Genomic DNA, 26,419 nt, shown 5'->3' on the forward strand with positions numbered 1-26,419 from the left:
TATCCCTCCTCACTGAAGTGTCCAAATCCTGAACACCTTGACCAGCAGACACAGTTTTTAATCAACCTGTCAGTCACTGTTCACATCCTGAAACTGTAATTATTTCACTCCTTAACTGTCTAGTGCATTCCTGGTTTCTGCAATCTCTGCATGTAATTTGACATTCCAGCAAATTTCCACTGTCCTCCCTCAAAGACCAATACGTCCTTCCTGTGACGTGTGGCCCAGATCTACAGACATGGTTTCACCAGAGCTTTGATGTCTGTAGCACAACTCCTATTCCCCTGTACTCCGGTACTCTGTGTCTAAAGACCCACATTCCACTGGCTGCACTGCTGACACTGTGTACATGTCCATGACACGTTATTGTTTGATGAACACAGACCACACAGGGTTAATGGATCACCATTTAGAAACTAATTTGTCCTGTGCTTTTTAAATCTAATAAAAGACTTTGTATTCATCTGTGTTAAAATCCATTGACATAATTCTTCCCCATTTGCACCAACTTTCTGTGATTTATTGCTGCCTTGTTACAATATCATTGGAAACTTGTTTGTGACTGTTTAAAATCCCATCACCGGACTCAACCTGATGAAAAGTTGCAGTCACAACAGATTTTCCACCATCAATTCTCCAGTCTGGTCAGTCGTATGCTTTCAGTTCCATCAGGTTCACCTTTGGGAGTTTATCAAACAGCTTCTGGAAGTCCCGACACACCCTGTATAACCTACAGTGTCTATATTGGGTCAAACCTCCAGCAGGTCTCCCAGTCCCCAGCTGTAGACTGTGGGGCTGAGGACTGCAGGTGCTGGTGTTCCATATAAAGCAGTTCACAATGTACTGACTGAGATACTCATTCCATTCCTGCACTGAGTAACATGGTGACCATTTTAATGTAATTTAAGAATATTTGTGCACATACCTTTAGACACAATCCAGCAAATGAGGGCAATGAGGATGAAGACAAGAGCCACAATGTTACAAATATTCAGGGGCCACCACCACTGCTTGTCTCCTAGAGTCCACAGGGAGAAATGAACAACAACATTAGAACTGTTTCAAACTGTTTCAAAACAGATCAACACAAACAGTTCTACATATGTTTCAGTGGACAAGTGTTCCAGATAACAGACATGGACTGGGCTTGGTCAGGTTGGCTGTGATAATGAATGTCCTAAACATGAGACAATCCCACCAGGTTGGAAAAGGACCAGGTGTCAGAGCAATGCAGTGAGGGAGGTTCAGAGAGTTCACTCCACTGTCAGTGTGTGGAGATCCCCAGAGAGACTAAAGACCTTGTCGTTAGTTCTGGAAATATATTGTAAAACCTGGGTATCCATTATCCTCAGGGCATGAAGATGGAAATGACAGGGAGACTGCAGTCTCTCTGTGTACACACTGAGCAAATGAGACAAGACCCCACTGTAAATAAGCTCAGTCGTATTATCCCAGTGATCAGGTGTTGCAGTTGACATGGTCCTACCAGTCAGCCAATCAGGATGGTGGAATTGGGAGAAGATTCTGGAGAAAGCTGGGTGGAGTGAGATTTGTAATGGACACTGGTGGCGTTTTCGGTCTTTTGGCGGGAGATGGAGAGAGGAGAGGATCAGGAGAGGCAGCTGCAGGATTTGATCCAACAGGAAGTGTGATTCAAAGGAGTCCAAGATGGGAAGTTCGACTGGAGATCGGTGATGAGGAGTTGGCACCGTGAGTAAGGGACACACCCAGATTTTGGAAGATATCATCTCCAACACTGTGCACATTTCAGCATCTGCTGAAGCTGAAGGAAGCTGGAATTATCAAGGAGTCCTCATGTGTCAAGGTACAAAAGTGATGACTATTGGACACTGAACCGACGTACAGTCCCTGACCAATATACTGTCCCACGGATCGAGGATGCTCTGGCCTGCCTGAGTGCAGCAAAATGGTTCAGTGTGCTGGACCTAAGGAGTGGGTATTATCAGATCCCCATTAGTGAAGCTGACAAGGAGGAGACAACATTCAGATGTCCACTTGGATTCTTTCAGTTTGAGAGAATGCCCCAGGGCATTTCAGGAGCACATTGCTGCAAACTTCTGTCTGTTTGAATATTCACCTGCACAATTGCAAAGGTTGATCACTAGGATAGTTACAGATGAACTGGTTACAATACTTCACAGAAGTTTTAACTTGGATTTCATCAGATGGCACAACAAGCTCTATGTGTGGGTCAGATGCAAGGGTCGTGTGAAGTTACAAGGAAACAAAATTAAATTTAGTCAGGACTTTTTTCCAATAATATCGGAGTGTCAGGATAAAGGTAGGGAGTAACTTTTTTATTTTGGTCATGCTTCAGCTAACATGAGTTATTACTTAACTGTCAAAGTAATGTTGGGGCAAAACAAATCCAAAACAAGTTGATTATTGACAAGTAGTCCTGGCAACTCCATTTCAGTTACCTTACTGCCTGAGAATGACATCCTACTCCCTGACGACTGAGAATTGACACTACTGCCTCCCCTCCCACTGTGGAAGGGATGACACATCTCTCTCCCTTGTTAGTGCAAAAGAGAGAAAGAGCCTGTGGCATGTCAAACTGTTGGGTGAAAATAGTCTTTGTTGGATTGCAGATCATGGTCTCTCTCTGGGCACTTTGCTATTGCTTGCTTGGTGGGTAGTGGGTGCCTATGCTTTTTGCTGGAACAAGCGGGGGGGGGGGGGGTAGAGAGTTGATGCTTTGCTGCTTCTTGTGAGTGGGAGAGAGGAGGGGGATTTGGGTTTCTAATTTTTTTTGTCATTCTTTGAGGTTTTCTTCTGTTTCATGGATGTCTGCAACGAGCAAAAATTTCATGTTGTATACTGTATACATCCTCCGATGTTAAATGGAACCATTGAATCATTGATCAGTACCAACAGCTACTAGTCTTGGTTATGAATGAGGTCCAAAAAGAGGCAAAGTGGACAATTACCCAAACCTGGTGTGAAACCACCCATCCACCTCAGTATATAATGTACCTTCCTCAGCATATTTCATTGGTAATTCAGATGGCTGTTTGCTAAGTTTGTCCATAATGAAGTTATTATGACATTAGGCAATGATATCAAACTTTTAATAAGAAGAACCTATTATATTGATCAGTATTACACTCACTACACTTACGATATAAACATTATGTATATACTTTATGTGTTTTATGGTCAATCCTCTATCAATTCATTTTATACTGATTGTTTTTTTAAACACACATTAGTATTTTATGGCAACATTCAAATATAGAACATAGAACAGTACAGTGAAGTACAAGCCTTTGCCCTATTATGTTGTGTCTACCAACACTGTATAAAACTACTCCATGTTCAATCTAATCCTTCCCTCCTACACAGCCCATATCTCTCTATTTTCTTACATCCATTGCCTATTTAAGATGCCCTTTAATGTGTTTATTGTATCAGGCTGTACCCCAACCCCTGGCAATACGTTCCAGGTTCTCACAGCTCAATGTGTAAAAAGCCTAGCTCTGCTGTCTCCCCTAATATTTCCTCCACTTACCTTATTCAATGTATTTTTGACTTCTGGTGTGAACTAGTATTCACCCAAACTATCTAAATTATTGTGATATAAACCATATAACAACTACAGCACAGAAACAGGCCATCTTGGCCCTTCTAGTCTGTGCCAAATGCTTACTCTCACCTAGTCCCACTGACCCGCGCTCAGCCCATAACCCTCCATTCCTTTCCTGTCCATATATCTATCCAATTTTACTTTAAATGACATTACCAAACCTGCCTCTACCACTTCTACTGGAAGCTCGTTCCACACAGCTACCACTCTCTGAGTAAAGAAATTCCCCCTTGTGTTACCCTTAAACTTTTGCTCCCTAACTCTCAACTCATGTCCTCTTGTTTGAATCTCCCCTACTCTCAATGGAAAAAACCTATCCACATCAACTCTATCTATCCCCCTCATAATTTTAAATACCTCTATCAAGTCCCCCCTCAACCTTCTGCGTTCCAAAGAATAAAGACCTAACTTGTTCAACCTTTCCCTGTAACTTAGGTGCTGAAACCCAGGTAACATTCTAGTAAATCTCCTCTGTACTCCCTCTATTTTGTTGACATCTTTCCTATAATTTGGTGGCGAGAACTGTACACAATACTCCAGAATCCCCCAGAAAGATGGGATGCCAAATGTGAAGAGGTCTTTCAGCTACAGGAAGAGCTGCTGACTGAAGCACCTGTGTTGGCCTTTGCAAACCCCCAGTTGCCATATGTCCTGCACACTGACACCAGCCCCGAGTGAGAGAGTGTTCCTGCCTCTGGTGTTAAAGCAATATGCCAGCTTTCTACCACAGGGAAATCAGCAGCAAGGCTGTGGCAGGATAGAGCTGTGGATCATTTGGGAGCTTTGGGTTGTGCCATTCCACAAGCTTATTACAACTTGACAGCTCTGGATACAAAGCAGGTGCCTGTCTTGAGTCCCGTGGAATTGGCAGTAGCCCAGTGAGACAACCCTTGTATAGGTGCCATTTGGTCATCTGCTGCAGAAGGGGATATGGCCCAAGTTGAAAAGATGAAACACCCTACCATACTCCTACTGATGAGGGAATGGAACAAAATGGAGTTGAGGAACCAGGTTTTATACAGGGTCACGTCTCCAGACAGGACTCAGCGTTCCCAGTTGGTTTTGCCTGAGAAGCATCAGAGGATTGTGTTGAAGTCACTTCATGATGATTCTGGTTACTTGGGGTTTGACAAGACTGTTGGCCAGAAAGAATGACAATCTACAAATCGGTCAATTCAAATGAATCAAGGACAGTGGAGGCAGACAGACTATTTGTCTTTGTTCCTGTCGCATGCTTGGGGATGGAGGCTGCCATTTTATGAAGACACTCTATTCTCATTTTGTGAGCTTGACATGCTGGGCTTGACCAATGTTTTAAAGAAGCCACAATGATACTTCAGGTAATCTGCTGGACTGGAGATCATTTCCAATAAGAAGTTATTTGTGAGATGTTCTTTGGTTGGATATAACATGCAGGTTTGTGAACGTTGGGGTTGATGCCTGCCTAAAGTGATTCGAGTTCATTGCTGATTGAGAACATAAATTATCGACTGTCACTTGATGGGAAGAGGGCAATAAACTGACACTGGCTTGGAGTAGAGCTAATAACAAGGTGTTTAATTCAGACACATGACCCGTGTCCAATGACACTGGAATGTGATATTTGAATTGATAACAAATTGATATAAAAGTGGATGCTTTGTGTGTGTTGGTAGTGGTAACTTTGAAGAATAACCATCGCAGATACAAGCGTGAACAACCCTGTGTGAAACACGTGGTGAGTGAATCGGGACAACGAGGAACACCTGGCCAGTGTAAACTCCTTTGCCCGGGTAATACCTTTGCTATTCTTTCACTGTTCATGAGAGTCAGGGATACTTAGTGGGGGTGCACACCAGTTATTTGGTGTATGAATTCACGTACTTGTTAGTTTAAACAATAAACTACTTCTGCTTTGGAATCAACTTCTACCTCCAGGGCAGGAGGTATGTGTTGACCAAGAGCCTGACATGGACCCTACACCTAGTAGGAGAAGAGCAGAGAGGCAATCAGCGGAAAGAGCTGAAAAGGACCTAACCACTGAATGCTGTACGGACTCAGAGGATGAGGAAATGGGGGTGTGGTATACGTTACCGTATGCAAACTCTGAAACTTTGTTTAGAGGAACAAAGTTGCAGAGTGATCGCTGACTTTTGCAAAGAAGGTGGTTTTAACTTTCCACATATTGACAGAGACTTCCATAGTGTAAAAGGACTAGATGGGATCGAGTTTGTCATCTGTGTTCAGGAAAGTTTCCTCAATCAGTATGTAGAAGTCCCAATGTGGGAATGTGCAATATTTAATCTGTTGTTAGGGAATGAGACAGGGCAGGTGACAGGAGTTTGTGTAGGTGAACACTTCGCATCGAGTGAGCACAATGCCATTCGATTCAAAGCAAATTTACCAAAAGATGTGACTGATCCGCGTGTTGTAATTCTAAATTGGAGAAAGGCCAATTTTCATGGTATCAGAAAGGATCTGGCAAGTATGGACTGGACAGGCTGTTTTCTGGCAAAAGCAAACTTGGTAAGTGGGAGACCTTCAAAAATGAAACTTTGAAAGTGCTGACCTTGTATGAGCCTGTCAGAATAAAAGGTAAAGGTAACAGGTGTAGGGAACCTTGGTTTTCCAGAGATATTGAGGCCTGGTTATGAAAACAGGAGGTTCATTGCAGGTGCAAACAAGAGAGAAGCTGCAGATGCTGGAAGTCCAAGCAACATACAAAATGCTGGAGGAACTCAGCAGCCAGGCAGCATCTATGGAAAAGAGTACAGTCGACGTTTCATGTCGAGACACTTTGGCAGGACTGGAGAAAAAAAGATGAGGAGTAGAGTTAAAAGGTGCGAGGGAGGGGAAATAGACGCACAATGTGATAGGTGAAGAATACATACACAACGCTGGAAGAACTCAGCAGGTCAGGCAGCATCCGTGAGAAAAGAGTAGCCCTCTACTCCCCCCCCCATTCCTGATGAAGGGTCTCGGCCCGAAATGTTAGCTACTATTTTCTCACAGATGCTGCCTGACCTGCTGAGTTCTTCCAGCGTTGTGTATGTATTCTTTGATCCACAGCATCTGCAGTTATATATTTTTGTGAGGTGATAGGTGAAACCAGGAGGGGGAGAGATGACGTAGACAGCTGGGAAGTTGATTGATGAAGAATGGAGAAGGGGGTGTCCGATAGGAGAGAACAGAAGGCCAGGGAAGAAAGAAAAGGGAAGAGGAGCACTGGTGGGAGACGATGGGCCGGCAGGGAGATAAGGTGAGAGAGGGAAAGGGGGATGGGGAATGGTGAAGGAGAGTGGAGGACATTACCGTCAGTTTGAGAAATCGATGTTCATGCCATCAGGTTGGAGGCTATCAGACGGAATATAAGGTGTTGTTCCTCCAACCTGAGTGTGGCCTCAGTCTGACTAGAGGAGGCCATGGATTGACATATCAGAATGGGAATGGGAAGTGGAATTAAATGGGTGGCCACTGGGAGATCCCACTTCTTCTGGCAGATGGAGCGTAGATGCTCGGTTAAATGGGCTCCGAATCCACGTCAGGTCTCACCGATATAAAGGAGGCCACACTGGGAGCACCGGATACAGTATATAACCCCAACAGACTCACAGGTGAAGTGTCACCTCACCCGGAAAGACTATTTGGGGCCTTGAATAGTAGTGAGGGAAGAGGAGTACTGGCAGGTGAATCACTTGTTTCATTTGCAAGGATAAGTGACAAGAGGGAGATCAATGGGGAGGGATGAATGGACAAGGGAGTTGCATAGGGACCGATCCCTGTGGAAAGCAGAAAATGTGTGTGGGGGGGGGAGGGAAAGATGTACTTGGTGGTGGGATCCCGTTGGAGATGGCAGAAGTTCCATAGAATTATGTGCTGGATGTGGAGGCTGGTGGGGTGGTAGGTGAGGACAAGAGGGACCCTATCCCTGGTAGGGTGGCATGAGGAAGGGGTAAGATGGGCTGAAGAGTGGTAGATGGAATTTGCTGCAGACAAGTGTGGGGTATTGCATTTCGGCTGGACCATCCAGGGTAGGTCTTACACAGTGAACGGTCGGGCACTGAGGAGTGTGGGAGAACAAAGGGATCTGGGAATACAGGTCCATAATTCAATGGAAGTGGAGTCACGGGTAGATAGGGTCATAAAGACAGCTTTTGGCACTTTGGCCTTCACAAGTCAAAGTGCTGAGTACTGGAGATGGGATGCTATGTTGAAGTTGTATAAGATGTTGGTGAGGACTAATTTGGAGTATTGTGTGAAGTTTTGGTCACCTACCTACAGGAAAGATGTAAACAAGGTTGAGAGAGTGCAGAGGAAATTTACACTCTGAGAGACCCGAGTGATATGGAAAGATTGATCAGGTTGGGATTATATTTCCTGGAATGTAGAATATTGAGAGGAGATTTGACAGAGGCACACACAATTATCAGGGGTAGAGACAAGGTAAATGCAAACAGGCCTTTTCCACTGATGTTGGGTGGGACTACAATCAAGAGTTCACAGGTTAAGAGTGAAAGGTGAAAAGTTTAAGGGGAACATGAAAGTTGTGAGAACGTGGAAGAAGCTGTCAGCACAAGTGGAGCTTGCAAGCTCGATTTCAACGTTGAAGAGAAGTTTGGATCGGTACATGGATGGTAGGGGTACAGAGGGCTATGGTCCTGGTGCAGGTCAATGGGAGTTTAAATGGTTTGAACTATTTGGGCTAAAAGGCCTGTTTCTGTGTCATATTTTTCTATGACACTCCCTCCTCAGGGTCACTCCTCCCAAAACCCCTCTGCAGTTGGGTCAGAGTTGACTCCAGAACAACTCCAGACATTCTGTGTCACCACTTCATATCTCAACCTGTCAATCATGTGGGACAATTGCATTCTGGGTACCACAGGAATCCAGAGACTCTGTGGGGATGGGGTGGGGGGGGGGGGGGTGTGGGAGGAGTTCATTTTGTCAACATGAGTCACTTGGTATTTCTGCTGAAATGCAAATGAGACAATAACAGATACCTGGGTATTTTTTCCTTGACCAGCACGTGAGTATAATAGCATATGCTGTAGAAAACACCAGTCCCACCATCGATATAACAGCAACTCCTACATCCTCTGGTCTGAGGCCTGCAATTAAAAACAGTTGAATAACTGTATCTGTAACCAAATCAAGGTGATAAGAGGAGAGAATGCTGCCTCTTGAACAGAAGGCTGATGCCCACATGAACTGAAAAACTCAGCTAATTTCCTGTGAAGAGGGACAGCAGTGACCTTCTCCAATTTCACACACCTTTCATCACACTCTGTTCAAGAGCAGATCTCTGCCAATGATCTCGTGCAGTCAGTGTGGGAGGGAATGTGGAACGTGGTTTATACTGAGCAAGGCTGAACAAAAAGCAGTGTGACAGAAACCGACAAGCTGATGAGTGATGCTGGTTTCATATTTCCTCATGATACAGAGGGACGTCACTGACACTTTGTCAGTTCTCAGAGCAAATCTCATCAACCCCATTCCCAACCACCCCACTATTTCCCTGCAACCTATTTCTTGTCCGTGCTTCACCTGCTACTTGCTGAGGATTCCCAGCAGATTCAGTTTTTAATTCCAGGAGCAGGTGATTTAGTCTCTCGAACTGTTCATGGCTGACAAATGACCCAGCTCCACACGGCCAGTGTTACGGAGGCTTTGTGGGGATGGGGATTGAGACCAGAACCCCGGGATCCAGATACAGATCTGGGAAATCTACACCATGCTCACTCAAATGACAAAACTAAAACAGAGAATCCACAGAGTCATGGGAAGGAATGGAGAGAGGGAGAAAGAAAATCAGCACCAGCAGAGTAAATGGTTGTTGTCGGGGTGTTTGGGAGCCCAGAGGAATGAAGGTCAGTAATTAATAGCTGCAGGTGTCCCAGTTCAGAGCTGCCATAGTGAAACCAATAGTTACAGGGGTGGCTAGAAACACATGATGCAGTTACCCTGCGGTTCTACTAGAGGGGAGTGTTGTACAGAGAATGCCAACACCACCGTCGTCGTCAGCCCATTCCACGCACTCACCAGTCTCTGTGTAAAAACGTACCCCTGACATCTCCTCTGTATCTACTTCCAAGCACCTTAAAACTGTTCCCTCTCCTGTTAGCATTTTCCGCCCTGGGTAAAAGCCTCTGACTATCCACACAATCAATGCCTTTCATCATCTTATACACCTCTATCAGATCACCTCTCATCCTCTGTCGCTCCAAGGAGAAAAGGCCCAGTTCACTCAACCTGTTCTCATAAGGCATGCTCCCCAATCCAGGCAACATCCTTGTAAATCTCCTCTGCACCCTTTCTATGGCTTTTACATCCTTCCTGTAGTGAGGCGACCAGAACTGAGCACAGTACTTCAAGTGGGGTCTGACCAGGGTCCGACATAGCTGCAGCATTACCTCTCAGCTCCTAAATTCAATTCCACGATTGATGAAGGCCAATACACCGTATGCCTTCTTAACCACAAAGTCAACCTGCGCAGCTGCTTTGAGCATCCTATGGACTCGGACCCCAAGATCCCTCTGATCTTTCACACTGCCAAGAGTTTTACCATTAATACTATATTCTGACATCATATTTGACCTACCAAAATGAACATCTTTACACTTACCTGGGTTGAACTGCAACTGTCACATCTCAGCCCAGTTTTGCATCCCATCAATGTCCCGCTGTAACCTCTGACAGCCCTCCACACTATCCACAACACCTCCAACCTTTGTTTCATCAGCAAATTTACTAACCCATCCCTCCACTTCCTCATCCATGCAGAATATGACCATTCTACAACCACACTTTGCCTTCTGTGGGCAAGCCAATTCTGGATCGACAAAGTAATGTCCCCTTGGATCCCATGCTTCCTCACATTCTCAATAAGTCTTGCATGGGGTAATTTATCAAATGCTTTGCTGAAGTCCATATACACTACATCTACTGTTCTACCTTCATCAATGTGTTTAGTCACATCCTCAAAAAATTCAATCATGCTCGTAAGGCACGACCTGCCTTTGGCAAAGTATTCCTAATCACATTATACCTCTCCAAATGTTCATAAATCCTGCCTCAGGATCTTTTCCATCAACTTACCAACCACTGAGGTAAGACCCATTGGTCTATAATTTCCTGGGCTATCTCTTCTTCCTTACTTGAATAAGAGAACAACATCTGCAACCCTCCAATCCTCCGGAACCTCTCTTATCCCCATTGATGATGCAAAGATCATTGCCAGAGGCTCAGCAATCTGCTCCCTCACCTCTCACAGTAGCCTGGGGTACATCTCGTCTGGTCCCAGTAACTTATCCAACTTGATGCTTTCCAAAAGCTCCAGCAATCCTTAATATCTATATAGTCACCCTCTTCAGTCCACTGTAAGTCATCCCTACAATGGCCAAGATCCCTTTCCATAGTGAATATGGAAGCAAAGTATTATTAAGTACCTCTGACACAAAATACTCTGCAGATGCTGGGGTCAAAGCAACATGCACAACAGGAACTCAGCAGGTCGGGCAGCATCCGTGGAAACGAACAGTCAATGTTTTGGGACAAGACCCTTTGTCAGGACTGAAGAGGGAGGGGGCAGGGGCCCTATAAAGAAGGTGGGGGGAGGATGGGAAGGAAAAGGCTGGTCGGTGCCAGGTGAAAAACCAGTAAAGGGAAAGATCAAGGAGTGGGGGAGGGAAGCGGGGAGGGGAAGCAGGAAGTGGATAGGCAGGAAAGGTGAAGAAGGAATGTAAGGGGAAAGTACTGTAGGTAGTAGAAGGAGGTGGAACCATGAGGGAGGTGATAGGCAGCTGGTGGAAGAGGCAGAGTGAAACTGGGATGGGGGAAGGGAGAGGGAAGGAATTACCAGAATTTGGAGAATTCAATGTTCATGCCAAGGGGCTGGAGACTACCCAGACGGTATATGAGGTGTTGCTCGTCCAAATCTGAGTTTGGCCTCATCATGGCAGTAGAGGAGGCCAGGTATGGACATATCAGAATGGGAATGTGAAGCAGAGTTGAAGTGGGTGGCAACCGGGAGATCCTGTCTTGTTGTGGCGGACGGAGTGGAGGTGCTCAACGAAGCGGTCCCCCAATCTGCGTCGGGTCTCGCCGATGTAGAGGAGGCTGCACCGGGAGTACCGGATGCAATAGATGACCCCAACAGACTCACAAGTGAAGTGTTGCCTCACCTGGAAGGACTGTTTGGGGGCCTGAATGGTGGTAAGAGAGGAGGTGTAGGGACAGGTTTAGCACTTATGCTTGCAGGGATAAGTGCCAGGTGGGAGATCCATGGGGAGGAACGTGTGGACCAGGGAGTCGCGGAGGGAATGATCCCTGCAGAAAGTGGAGAAGGGTGGAGAGGGAAAGATGTGCTTAGTGGTGGGGTCCTGTTGAAGGTGGCGGAAGTTGTGGAATATGCTGGATCCGGAGGCTGGTGGGGTGGTAGGTGAGGACAAGGGGAACTCGGTCCCTGTTGTGTTGACGGGAGGAAAGGGTGAGGGCCGAGGTGCGGGAAATGGAGGAGATGCAGGGGAGGGCATCATTGATGACGGTAGAAGGGAAACCATGATCCTTAAAGAAAGAGGACATTTGAGATGTCCTGGAATGGAAAGCCCTTAAAGAAGAGGACATTCTTTTTCATTCCTTACCTTTCTTCTTCACCTTTCCTGCCTATCCCCTCCCTGCTTCCCCTCTTCCACCCCTTGATCTTTCCCCTTACTGGTTTTTCACCTAGTACCTACCAGCCTTCTCCTTCCCATCCTCCCCCCACCTTCTCTATAGGGCCCTTGCCCCCTCCCTCTTCAGTCCTGATGAAGGGTCTCGGCCCAAAACGTTGACTGCTCCTTTCAGCGGATGCTGCCCAACCTGCTGAGTTCCTCCAGCGTGTTGTGCGTATTCAGTACCTCTGGTATCTCCTCCGGTTCCATACACACTTTTCCACTGTCACATTTGATTAGTCCTATTCTCTCACATCTTATCCTCTTGCTCTTTACATATTTGTAGAATGCCTTGGGGTTTTCCTTAATCCTGTCAGCCAGGGCCTTCTCATGGCCCCTTCTGGCTCTCATAGTTTCATACATTTGGGAAATTAAAATCTCCCACCACGACAACCCTGTTATTATTCCTGCTTTCCAGAATCTGTCTCCCTACCTGCTCCACAGTGTCCCTTTTACTATTGGGTTGTCTATAAAAAACACCCAGTAGAGTTATTGACCCCTTTCTCTTCCTAACTTTCACCCACAGAGACTCCATAGACAATCCCTCCATGACTATATGGGTCAGCACAACACGGAGGGCTGAAGGGCCTGTACTATGCCGTAGTGTTCTACGGTTCTATGACCTCCTCCTTTTCTGCAGCTGTGACACTATCTCTGATCAGCAGTGCCACGCCCCCACCTTTCTTGCCTCCCTCCCTGTCCTTTCTGAAACATCTATAGCCTGGCACTCCAAGCAACCATTCCTGCCCCTGAGTCATCCAAGCCTCTGTATTGGCCAAAACATCATAGCTCCAAGTACTTATTCACGCTCTAAGCTCATCCTCTTTCTTCATAATACTCCTTGCATTAAAATAGACACATCTCAAACCATCTCAAACTCAAACCATAGAGTCCCTTCTCTATCACCTGCCTATCCTCCGTCTCGCAGTGTCTAAAAGCTTTCTCTATTTGTGAGCCAACCACCCCTTCCTCTGCCTGTTCAGTTTGGTTCCCACCCCCCAGAAATTCTCGTTTATACTCTCCTGAACAGCCTTAGCAAACCTTCCTGCCAGGATATTGGTCCCCCAGGGATTCAAGTACAACCCGTCCATTTTGTACAGCTCACGCCTGCCATCGTCTACCTGCTGAACCGTGTCTACGCCCACCTGGACAAGCCGGCGAGCACTGTGAGGGTCATGTTTTTTGACTTCTCCAGTGCATTCAACACCATCCGCCCTGCTCTGCTGGGTGAGAAGCTGACAGTGATGCAGGTGGATGCTTCCCTGGTGTCATGGATTATTGATCACCTGACTGGCAGACCACAGTACGTGCGCTTGCAACACTGTGTGTCAGAGAGAGTGGTCAGCAGCACTGGGGCTCCACAGGGGTCTGTCCTGTCTGCCTTTCTCTTCACCATCTACACCTCGGACTTCAACTACTGCACAGAGTCTTGCCATCTTCAGAAGTTTTCTGATGACTCTGCCATAGTTGGATGCATCAGCAAGGGAGATGAGGCTGAGTACAGGGCTACGGTGGGAAACTTTGTCACATGGTGTGAGCAGAATTATCTGCAGCTTAATGTGAAAAAGACTAAGGAGCTGGTGGTGGACCTGAGGAGGGCTAAGGCACCAGTGACCCCTGTTTCCATCCAAGGGGTCAGTGTGGACAAGGTGGAAGATTACAAATACCTGGGGATAAGAATTGAAAATAAACTGGACTGGTCAAAGAACACGGAGGCTGTCTACAAGAAGGGTCAGAGCCATCTCGACTTCCTGAGGAGACTGAGGTCCTTTAACATCTGCCGGACGATGCTGAGGATGTTCTACAAGTCTGTGGTGGCCAGTGCTATCATGTTTGCTGTTGTGTGCTGGGGCAGCAGGCTGAGGGTAGCAGACACCAACAGAATCAACAAACTCATTCGTAAGGCCAGTGATGTTGTGGGGGTGGAACTGGACTCTCTGACGGTGGTGTCTGAAAAGATGATGCTGTCCAAGTTGCATGCCATCTTGGACAATGTCTCCCATCCACTCCATAATGTACTGGTTAGGCACAGGAGTACATTCAGCCAGAGACTCATTCCACCGAGATGTAACACTGAGCGTCATAGGAAGTCATTCCTGCCTGTGGCTATCAAACTTTACAACTCCTCCCTCGGAGTGTCAGACACTCTGAGCCAATAGGCTGGTCCTGGACTTATTTCCACTTGGCATGATTAACTTATTATTATTTAATTATTCATGGTTTTATATTGCGATATTTCTACACTATTCTTGGTTGGTGCGACTGTAACAAAACCCAATATCCCTCGAGATCAATAAAGTATGTCTGTCTGTTTGTCTGCCCCAAAAGCGGTCCCAGTGATCCAGAAATCTGAATCTGTGCCTCCTGTTCCAATCCCTCAGCCACTCATTTGTCCTCCACCTCATTCTATTCCTATACTCACTGTCATGTGGCACAGGCAGTAATCCTGAGATTACTACCTTTGAGGTCCTTCTTCTCAGCTTCCTTTCTAATTCCCTGTAATCTGTATTTAGGACCTCCTCCCTTTTCCTACCTACATAATTGGTACCAATATGTACCACGACCACAACAAATGGTTGTTGTCAGGGTGTTCGGGAGCCCTGAGGGATGAAGGTCAGTAATTAACAGCTGCAGGTGTCCCAGTTCAGAGCTGCCACAGTGAATCGAATTGTTACAGGGGTGGCCAGAAACACATGATGCAGTTACCCTGCAGTTCCACTAGAGGGGAGTCTTGCACAGGGAATGACATCACGTGCCCCTGACATGGAAATGATGGGGCATGAGGGTGACTGGCACCCACAGTTCCCGGTTACATTTGTACAGTGGGTGTTACTCCTTTTTCACCCCAGGAAAAGGGATTCCCAGTTGGAAAACTCTGGAATAAACCAATGTTCTGCAATTAAATTTCCTGCCCCAAGTTTCCCATTCCCAGATGCTCTCAAGCATCAACAGGACTCTCTATCTCCCCGTGACCTTTTATTCAGACCATAGGACCATAAAATATAGAAGCAGAATTAGGCATTTGGCCCATCAAGTCTGCTCTGCCATTTCATCATGGCAGATCCAATTTTCCCCTCAGCCCCAATCTCTGCCTTCTCCCCGTATCCCTTCATGCCCTGACCAATCAAGAATCTATCAACCTCTTCCTTAAATATACCGTACACAAAGACTTGGCCTCCACAGCTGCATGTGGCAAAGAATTCCACAGATTCACCACTCTCCGTCTGAAGAAATTTCTCATCATCTCCGTTCTAAAAGGACACCCCTCTATTCTGATGCTGTGTCCTCTGGTCTTCAACTCTCCCACCATAGGGAAGATCCTCTCCATATCCACTACATCAATGCCTTTCACCATTCAATAGGTTTCAAAGAGGTAACCCCTCATTCTTCTGATTTCTAGTGAATACAGGCCTGGAGCCATCAAACATTCTTCATATGACAAGCTATTCAATCCTTTTTGTGAATCTCCTTTGAATTCTCTCCAGTTTCAGCACGTCCTGTCTAAGATAACGGGCCCAAACTTGCTCACAGTACTCACCAGTGCTTCATAAAGTTTCAACATTACATCCTTGTTTTTCTATTCTAGTCCTCCTGAAATAAATGCTAACATTGCATTTGCCTTCCTCACCACAGACTCAACCTGCAAATTAACCTTTAGAGAATCCTGCACAAGGATTCTCAAGACCCACTGCACCTCATTGTTTTGTATTTTCTCTCCATTTAGAAAATAGTCAACCCTTTCCCTTCTTCCAGCAAAGAGCATGACGATACACTTCCCGACTCTATATTCCATTTGTCATTTCTTTGCCCATTCACTTAATCTCTCTAAGTCCTTCCGTAGCCTCTCTACTTCCTCAAAATGACCTGCTAATCCATCTATCATCATATTATCTGGAATCTTTGCAACAAAGCCATCAGTTCCATCATCCAAATTATTGACATATAATGTAAAAGGAATCAGTCCCATCACAGGCCCCTGTGGAACACCACTAGTCACCACTGTTACCTGCCTTTCCTGCAATACTTCTTGCATTGAAATATTTGCAGCTCAGGACACTAGTTGCAGCATGTTCAATCTTTTGATTTCTATCTTCATCTGATGTCTGGATTCCAATGCTGGTTGAAGCTCTTTTTCTTGTAAAAATATGACTACTTGTAAAATTTAACTACTTCACCCTTTAACTGTCTCAGATCCATTCAGCACAGCCCTAGTTTCTGCAGATTCTGCTCAGTAAATGTACACCAGAATTCTTAAAGACCAACTTCTCCCTCCTGTGATTTGGGACACAAAATACCTCTCTGTCTTCAAGACCTATACAGGACTTATCATAATCCTGATACCCACATGTATTTGTCTGGCTGTAGAGTGGCATTTATCCCTGGTGTTGCTCATTCCCATCGATTAATCTCTGTTGACCACAGAGCTGCTACCACTTCCTGCTTCTTTCATTAGGAAATGTCGTCAGGGAAACAGTCACGCCTCCATAAACCTGAGACAAATTGTAATCCAACCTCAAATCCTTGCAGGACACCATTAGTCACATTCTCCCAACATGGGCCACGTAATCTCCTGCAAATTATCCCCACACTCTGCCTTGTCCCATTGAGGCAACTGTCTGCTCAGGTCAACATTTTGCCTTCAGTTCCATGAGCATCAGTGAAATGCCATTAAAGTCTAAACCTCCAGCAGATCCCCCTGTGGGAAAGGACTTCAGCTGTGGGACTGAGGACTTCAGGTGCTGGTGGTCCTGGTAAAGCAGATCACAACATCCTGACTGAGATACTCACTTCATTCCAAACAAACTCCAGAGAACAGAGTTCATCATTTACATGAAAATACAGAATAATATTTCAGCACATACCTTTAAACACCATCCAGGAAATTGTAGCAATGATGATGACAATGAGAAAACCAACATTATAGACAGGCATCCATCTTCTCAGTTTAAAAAAGCCTTCGGATAAATGAAAATTAATCAGTTTGAAAGCCATAGTAACAACAGATCTACACAAATTATTTCACATAAGCATCAATTTACAATGTGTTCTTGATAATGAAGATTGATCCTGAGTCAGTCAGGCTTCTTAAACACAGGGGAACCCAACCAGTTCAGAAATGGAGCAGAAATCCGAACACCGGACTGAAGAAAGTCCAGGGATCTCTCTCACACTGGCAGCAAGCAGAGAATCCAGGAAACAACAGAAAAACACAAACAAACACATATTTGATAAATTCTGTAATCCCTTATCGAGTGTCTGCACATGCAGAATTGGCAGATACACTGCAGTCTCCCTGTGTACATATACAGCAGATGAGGTAACAATCTACTGCAAATCAGCTTTGTATTATTCTAGAGATGATGAAGGTTTCAGTTGATGTGGTCCTGCCTGTGGTGGCAATACCCAGCCCCAGCTACAGCACTGAAGTTCCACTGTGAAGCCTGTTCTGTTGTTGAGGACTGAACCATCACCACACCCAGATGCTCAAGGCTTCAAACAGTGTTTTGGTCCAAGAAAAAACTGAACTCAATGTGAGTGCAGACTAAACTGCCCAAATGCTGGGACATTTAACATGGATAAGGATAGTGGTTGTCCAGGAAGTCCATCGGTAACCAGTGATACATGTCTGAGGGATTGTCCACCATAAGATCCAAGGGACACTTTTCTTTCACCCAGATTTTTTAATTCATTCACTCTGATGGGTTCAGTAATTGTTGTTTAGAATGCAACAAGACCATAAGACATAGGAGCAGAATTAGGCAGAATTAGCAGAATTAGAAAAAGTTTTAAGGGTAACACGAGGGGGAATTTCTTTACTCAGAGAGTGGTAGCTGTGTGGAACGAGCTTCCAGTAGAAGTGGTAGAGGCAGGTTCAATATTGTCATCTAAAGGAAAATTGGATAGGTATATGGACAGGAAAGGAATGGAGGGTTATGGGTGGAGTGCGGGTTGGTGGGACTAGGTGAGAGTAAGTGTTCGGCACGGGCTAGAAGGGCCGAGATGGCCTGTTTCCGTGTTGTAATCGTTATATGGTTTTATATTTGACCCTAATTGGTGAGCACTGTACTGCTCTGAGGAGAGGATGGTAGGCTGATAAATGGTGAGTGCGAGGAAGTGAAAAACAACAGGTTCTCTATCCAGGGTGATGAGTCAACAGATTTGACCAATAAATGTCATGTTGTAGCACTTGTAAAATTTGCAAATGATGGTGAAATTCAAGAAAACTTTTTCCGTTGCAAAGAGCTGCCCAAAACAAGCAAAGACCAAGATATATTTAATGTTTTGTCTTCATATCTGGAAACAAAAGGTCTGTCTTGGAGGAACCGTGTTGGCATCTGTACTGATGGTGCCCCTCGATGGCTCCATGAGAGGTTTCATTTCTCTTGTCAAAAAGAAAATCCTGATGTTGTTACAACACACTGCTTTCTTCACAGAGAGGTGTTGATGTCAAAAACTCTTGGAGATGAAATGAAAAAGTTCTGGATGATGCTTCATTAATAGGCAACCTTCAAGTTATTGTCATTCAACCGTATACATGTATACCATCAAATGAGACCACTTTCCTCTGGATTAATGTTCACAACACAGTACATGTAACTCACGTGCATAACACAAAGTAATATCACCACAAATAAATTAACCAATAACAAGGTGCATATATAATACAACTGAAAAGTAAACAGTATAACACTACTGGTGCTCCATATACGATGAGACCTGGGTGGCGGCACGAAGTTCAATAGTCTTACGACCTGGGTGAAGAAACTGTTTCTCATCCTAACAGTTCTTGTCCTAATGCTACGGTACATCCTGCCTGATGGTAGCGGATCAAATAGATTACTGGATGGATGGGAGGGATCACTGACAATGCTAAGTGCCCTGTGTATGTAACACTCCTGATAAATATATCTACTGGGTGAGAGAGACCCCAGTGATCCTCTCAGCAACACTTGTGATCCTTTGTTGGGTTTGTGGTCAGATGCCTCGCAATTCCCGTCCCAGACAGAGATGCAGCCGGTCAGGACACTCTCGATTGGGGTCCTGTAAAAACTGGTTATCATGGGGGATGGGGGTGGGGGTTAGACACAATCTCCTCAAGGAATGGAGATGCTGCTCTGCTTTCTTAACCAAAGAGGTGATGATGAAGGACCATGTGAGATCATCTCTTATTGACTCTCAGAAACTTGGTGCATTTAACTCTCTCCATGGAGGAGCCACGTGTGTGCAGTGAGGAGTGGTCCCTCACTCCTCACCTCTACATCACGAGTCACATCACCTTTGACAACATAATGTGTGTAACACAATTGAGTTGAAACATTTTACCCTCAAGTACCATCTCTGAGGCCAGGTCAGAGGTGATTCTGGAATCGTTCCAGCAGTGGTGTCACTGTGAAACACCACTCCACAACTGGGCAAAAATACAGGGGAATTTCATCGCACATCTCTCAGGGAGATGTTTCGGCATGGACTAGAAAGGTCAAGGTGGCCTGTTTCCATGCTGTAATTGTTATATGGTTATATGGACACAGACTGGGGATGGGGGGTGTGATTCTTCTCTTAAAATTAAACTTCAGTCATCTCTCCAAGGAAATTGCAGTTAAACACAAGTGTAGACAATAACACTTACCTGTCCACCAAAGAATCACAAATGAAATAAAAGCCACTACAAGCAACACCACCATTGTGATTGATGCAGCAAATATGACAGTGTCCTTGCTGTAAAAACCTGCAATTACAAATACATTCAAATCAGCAAACATGCAACAATACACCAGAACAATGAGCAGGAGAGCTGCCAATTGTTGCCACAACCAATTTGTTCCCCTTATCTCCTGCAGGGAAGAGATGTGCTCATCACTGCCCAGTCTTGTCAACCTTGACTTCTGGTCTGCACCGACTGACTCTACCTGCTGTGCTGGGTTAACAAGCCACTGATTTGTTACGCCGGCCAAGAACAGACTGACTCACTCTCTCTTCCTCAGTCAGTATTTCCCTGTTACCTGCTGCCAATATTCTGCACTGGGTGCTCCTTCTGGTGTTGAGATGGCCAAATTTTGATGAGTTCACTATCAGAAGCCCCTGCCCCTCCTCCATCCCTTCCTCTCATCGACCACTCTCCTGTCCGATTGGATTCATTTGTCAGCCATTTGCCTTTTGCACCTATTACCTCCCAGCTTCTCACTTCACCCCTCCCCCACCCACCTACCTCCCCCTCCACATGGCTTCACCTTTCACCTTGTATTCTTTCCCCTCCCCCATGTTCCTATTCTGGCTCTTTCCCCTTTCTTTCTGGTCCTGATGAATGGTAGCCCGAAACATCAACTCTTTATTCCTTTCCATAGATGCTGCCAGACCTGCTGAGTTCCTCCTGCATTTTGTGTGTGTTTCCTTGCTCTTGTGTTAAGGACCACAATACATTGTTCTTTTGCAAGAAGATAATAAACACAAGAGAATAAGAGGGGAGCCGGTCACTCAGCTCCTTAAACCTGCCCCACCATTCAATACAATTGGAGCTGATCTGCCCCAGGCTCCATCTCCTCTTCTGTCCCAGTCCCACACAATCCTCAATTCCCCAATCTTTCAAATATTTATCCATCTCTTCTTTAAATACTTCCCAACTGCTTGTGGTGGGAAAACCCACTGATCCCAGGAATCACCCTTATTGCTCACTTTTGGACTGCCTGCAGTGTTAGTGCAATTGTTCTGAAACAAGGGGAACAGAACTGTACACAGTACCAATTGGGTCTTCAACACTCTGCACAACTGTAACAACATTTCCCCATTTCTAAACTCCAAATCCCTTGCAGTTAAGGTTAATGTGTCTCTCCTGTTCCTAATTACATGCCACATCAGATCTTTTATGATTCCTTTACAAGAAAATCTTGATCCCTCTGCAATTCACTCATTTACAATTCCTCTCCATTGACATTACAGTCTGATTCCTCTTACTCAAGGGCCCCACCTCACACTTTCCTGTATTAAACTCCATGTGCTGAGTTATCACCCACTCATTGAATCTATCGATATCCTATTGTAAAGTCCGAATTTCCTCATTGGAACTTGCTTTTCCTCCAGTTTTGGTGAATTGCAATATCTGTTCATCACATTATATTAATCAATAATTAGAAACTCTGTTCCCCCATGGGGATTGGATCACTGGTGTTTTTAGATATTTACTATTTAGAATCTATCAGCTCTGTCTTTAATAAAAAATAAAAATGTTGCAAACACACAGCAGTTTGTATAGCATCTGTGGAAGGTGAAACAGAGTTAATATTGCAGGTCCTAGACTCTCTCAGAATAGGGAAAATGACTTTTTGATAGTTGTTTCAGCAGCGCCCTATCAGAGAGACTGTGTCAGACCACTACTGCACAGAAAAGTCTCCTTTGCTCATCTAGTCTGTGATGAACTAATATTTTGCCTAGTCCCATCAACCACACCTGGTCCACAGCCCTCCATACCCCTCCCACCCATATTTATCCAAATTTCTCTTAAATGCTGAAACCAAACCATCATCCACCATTTCCCTTGGCAGGTTGTTCCATCCACATTCTCACCACCCTCTGTGTGAATAATTTCACCTTAAACATCTGACTTTCACCCGTAAACCATAACCTCTAGTTCTCAGTGGAAAAGGCCTGTTTGCATTTATCTCATCTACACCCCTCATGACTTTGTACCCCTCTATCAAAACTCCTTTGGTCTCCAATGCTCCAGGGAATACGGTCTTAACCTCTTCAACCTTTCCCTCTAATTCAGGCCTGCAAATTCCAGCAACGGCCTTGTAAAGTTTCTTTGCATTCTGTCCGTTTTATTGATATCTTTCCTGTAGGTAGGTGATCAGAACTGAACACAATACTCCAAATTAGGCCTCACCAATGTCTTGTGTGACTTCACCACATCATCCCAACTCCTGTACTCAATACTTTGATGAATGAAAGTGAATGTGTCATTGGTTTATAACTCAACCTACCCGTGATCTTATCTATCCGAAGGTGGCTGCTGTTGCATTTAGCAGATGGTACATTAAAATGGACGACTGAGAGATGGAATAAAGAGTATCAAAATTAGAAAGCAGAATTTGAAATCAATACTCTAAGACGGAAGAGAATGACGCCTTACAAATCTGAGTGCACAAAACTGCAACAGCGCAAGGTACAGACCATCGGGAAATATTGCAGAGAGTATATTTTCATTGAGAAGGGGTATTGATCTGGATTATCAAAGTGCCCCAGTTAGACAGTAGCAACGAAAAACATAAGTAGAGTCCCACTGCTGTGCCAAGTATTCCTATAATCAGCCCGCAGATAGAAACAGCAAGCTGGCCTGTATCCAGTTCTTCAGCACTACTTTGCTCTTCTGGTTCCCAGTAAATTACTTTTTCCTCTTTGCTGATGTTGTGGAGCACTCTACAAGAGTACACGTCACCATTTGCTGACTGGATGTATGTGCAGTGGTGCACTTGAAATCGCCTATCTTTGCCATATGAGAGGTGTGAGGAGTTAACTTAACCATTGGCAGGCTTCTTATTCTTCCGTAACGTTACAATTATGGCCGGTGGGAAAAAGCCACTCACGAAACAGGTCAAAGTGTTTATCTCCCCAAAGACAACTGGTTTCTCTGAGTACAGACAGAGTTCACTGATTTCGTTTGGGGGAAGCGAGTTGTTGGTTAACTCCACCACCCCATTCATCAGGTACTTTACCCATGCAAACACATTTCCTGCTAATAGCCTATCTGTAGGTAAACAGAATGAGTCTAAGCTAGACAAGTGAAACTGAGCACTCGGTAATGTGGTGTCATAGTGAACAATACTTCTATCCTGGGTCTTCAACTCAGCTCCGCCCTCTGGTAGGCTGGGCTCATCTCTAACGAAGAAGGTGACTGCCAACATGTCTGTCTCGGCCACCGAGCTGTGAGTCCCCGAACGAGTGACGAGGAGCAGGAGGAGCGCCCAGGTTGCGGGATACCAACTCATGGTTGTGTCTGTCCCAAAAGCACAGAGTGGTGAGAATGCCACCGCCATTCTCTCCTCCCACTGTACTACCCTAGCTCCAGTTCTGCTCCTCCTTTTGAGGCAACACCGAGGAGAGTGAGGGAGCGACCAGCTGTTGGACTGGAAGACTGAGAGAACATAGTTCACTCCCGTTCACCCATTGTGCAGGAAATGCAGTGTCTCATGGCAGTTTGGTGCTTTGGGCAGTGCCCAATCAGAATTCAGGATTGATTGGCATGAACAAATTAGAGTGAGGCAGTGGCTAGTGGAGCGGCCATCATTGGAGTGGTCAGAGTTAGAGCGGAGATTTTGAGGCTTTAGCTCTTCAAGGCTTCAGTGAGGAGAGGCTTCAGTCAAAGAAAGCAACAAAAAAGCTGTAGGTAGAGTTTTCTTCCTCCCCCCCCCCCCAATTTTATTGTTTTTCCTTCTTTATGGTTGCTCAGTTAGAAACAGTAGAGATGCCTGGCAGGATAGTGGAATGCTCCTCTTGTGGGACGTGGGAAGGCAGGGAGACCTCCAGTGTCCCTGACAACTACAACTGTGAGAAATGCTTCCAGCTACAGCTTCTCACACTCTGTGTTAAGGATTTGGAGCTGGAACTGGAAGAACTCTGGATCATTCGGGAGGCTGAGGGGTTGATAGATTGGACATAGAGAAAAGTAGTTACACCCAAGGTGGAGAACACGGGAAATTGGGTGACTGTCAGGATGGGGAAAGGGATTAAACAGCCAGTGCAGAGTACCCCTGTGGCCAAACCCATCAACAACAGGTACACCACTTGGATACTGTTGGGGGGGATGACCTAGCAGAGGAAAGTCACAGCGGTCAGGTCTCTGGCACTGAGTCTGGCTCTGTAATCAGGAGGAAAGAGAGGAGAACAAATGAGCTGTGATGGTAGTAGATTCATTCATTAGGGAACAGAAAGGAGGTTCTGTGGACAAGAACAAAATTCCCAGATGTTCTGCTGCCTCCTGGGTGCCTGGGTGCCTGGGTCCAGGACAGCTTGGATTAAGTCCTCAGCATTCTTAAGTGGGAGGGTGAACAGACAGAAGTCATGGTCCATGTAGGTAGGAAGAGTGAAAAGGTTCTGCAAAGTGAGTTCCGGAGTTCGGTGCTAAGCTGAAGGCAGAACTTCCAGGTTGTGATCTCAGGATTGCTACTCAGGCCACATGAGTGAGGCCAGAAACAGGAAGATTATACAGTTTAACACATGCTGAAGGAGTTGGTGTAGGAGGGAGGGTGTCAGATTCTTGGAACATTGGGCTCTCTTCCAGGGAAAATGGAACCTGTACAGAAGTCACAGTTTGCACCTGAACTGAAGGGAGACTATTATCTGAGTGGAAAGGTTTTTGAGTGCTGCACGGGGCTGGGGAGGAGTTGTTAAACTGGAGTTGCATCTGGATGGGAACCAGAGTGTCAGAACAGATAGTGGAGAGGTTGTGGGGACAGACGGGAATCAAAAGGTTGAGCATGGTGTGACTGATGTCCTGAACTGTGTATAATTCAATGTAAGAAGTATCGTAGGAAAAGCAGATGAGCTCACAGCATGGATCAACACCTGGGAATATGGTATTGTAGCCATTAGGGAGACTTGGTTGCAGGAGGGGCAGGACTGGCAGCTCAATATTCTGGGGTTCCGTTGTTTTAGACACAACAGAGTGGGAGGGATTAAAGGAGGAGGGGATAATTTACTAGTCAAGGATAATATCCTGGCAGTGTTCAGCCAGGCCAGACTGGGGAACTCATCTAGTGAGGCATTATGGTGGAACTGAGGAATAAGAAAAGTGTGAACGCGTTAATGGGGCACATTACAGATTATAAAAATGTCTGTAGAACTTAGAGAAACAAATTTATAGAGAGATCACAGACAGTTGCAAGAAATATAAGGTGGTTATAGTTGCTGATTTTAACTTTCAATATATTGACTTGGATTCCCATAGTGTCAAAGGACCGCATTGGATAGAGTTTGTCAAATGTGTTCAGGAAATTTTCTTAATCAGTATTAGAAGTCCCAACGAAAGAGTTTGTGATACTTGATGTGCTGTTAGGGAATGAGATAGGAAAGGTGACAGAAGTGTGTGTAGAACACTTTGCATCTCGTGATCACAATGTCATTAGTTTTGAAGAAAATCTGCAGAAAGATAGGTCTGGTCTGCAGGTTAAGATTCTAAATTGGAGAAAGGCCAATTTTGATGGTGTAGGAGAAGATCTAGTAAGTCTGGATTTGGACAGGATGTTTTCTGACAAATGTGCACTTGGTAAGTGGGAGGCCTTCAAAAATAAAATTTTGAAGAATACAAAGCTAGTATATGCCTGTTTGAATAGAAGGTGAAGATAACAGGTGTGGGGAACTTCAGTTTTTCAGAGATATTGAGGCCTTGTTTAAGAAAAAGAAAGAGGTACATTGCAGGTACAGGCAGGTAAGAACAAATGAGATGCTCATGGAGAATAAGAAATGAGAGAAGAAAGAAATGAGAGAAATAAGAAAGAAATCAGAAGGGTGAAAAGAAGGCTTGAGGTTGCTTTAGCAGACAAGGTGAAGGAGAATCCTGAGGGACTCTACAGATATGTTCAGAGCAAAAGGATTTCAAGTGACAAAATTGGTCCTCTGGAAGATCATAATGGTAATACATGCATGGAGCCAAAAGTGATAGAGGAAATCTTAAATGCATATTTTACATCTGTATTTACTCAGCAGACAGACACAGAGGCTATAGAAGCAAGGCAAAATGGCATCAACTTCATGGACTCTATACAGACTACAGGTAGTAAATGGTTGCCTGTCTGACCAGAGACCTGTGACCAGTGGAGTGCCGAGGGACTGGTGTTGGGTCTGTTGTTTGTCATCTATATCATCTAACTGGATGATAATGTGGTTAACTGGATCAGTAACTTTGTGGATGACAGCAATATTGGGGGTGGAGTGAACAGTGAGGAAGACCATCGTGGCTTAGAGGGAGATCAGGACCAGCTGGAAAAATGGGCTGAAAGATATCAGATGGAATTTAATGCAGACAAGTGTGAGGTACTTGTGCGCAGTTTGGTAGGATCAACACAGTGAATAGTTGGACACTGAGGAGTTTGGGAGAAGAAAGAGATCCCAGAATACTAGTCCATAATTCATTGAA

General features: G+C 45.1%; 1 protein-coding gene and 1 pseudogene across 1 annotated transcript in view; both read right to left on the bottom strand.

Moving 5' to 3' along the window:
- LOC140721188 (uncharacterized) overlaps positions 1-26,419 on the bottom strand; it is a 156,503-nt gene that overhangs the window by 55,739 nt on the left and 74,345 nt on the right. The window contains exons 11-14 of the mRNA XM_073036050.1: positions 19,922-20,020; positions 17,157-17,249; positions 8,587-8,694; positions 926-1,018 (exon numbers count right to left, since the gene is read on the bottom strand). Of these exons, the coding sequence (XP_072892151.1) occupies positions 926-1,018; positions 8,587-8,694; positions 17,157-17,249; positions 19,922-20,020 (393 nt within the window). The remainder of the gene's footprint in view (positions 1-925; positions 1,019-8,586; positions 8,695-17,156; positions 17,250-19,921; positions 20,021-26,419) is intronic.
- Positions 22,488-23,273, bottom strand: LOC140738372 (RLA class II histocompatibility antigen, DP alpha-1 chain-like; annotated as a pseudogene).

Source organism: Hemitrygon akajei, chromosome 2, assembly GCF_048418815.1.
Source record: "Hemitrygon akajei chromosome 2, sHemAka1.3, whole genome shotgun sequence".
Classification (NCBI taxonomy): domain Eukaryota; kingdom Metazoa; phylum Chordata; class Chondrichthyes; order Myliobatiformes; family Dasyatidae; genus Hemitrygon; species Hemitrygon akajei.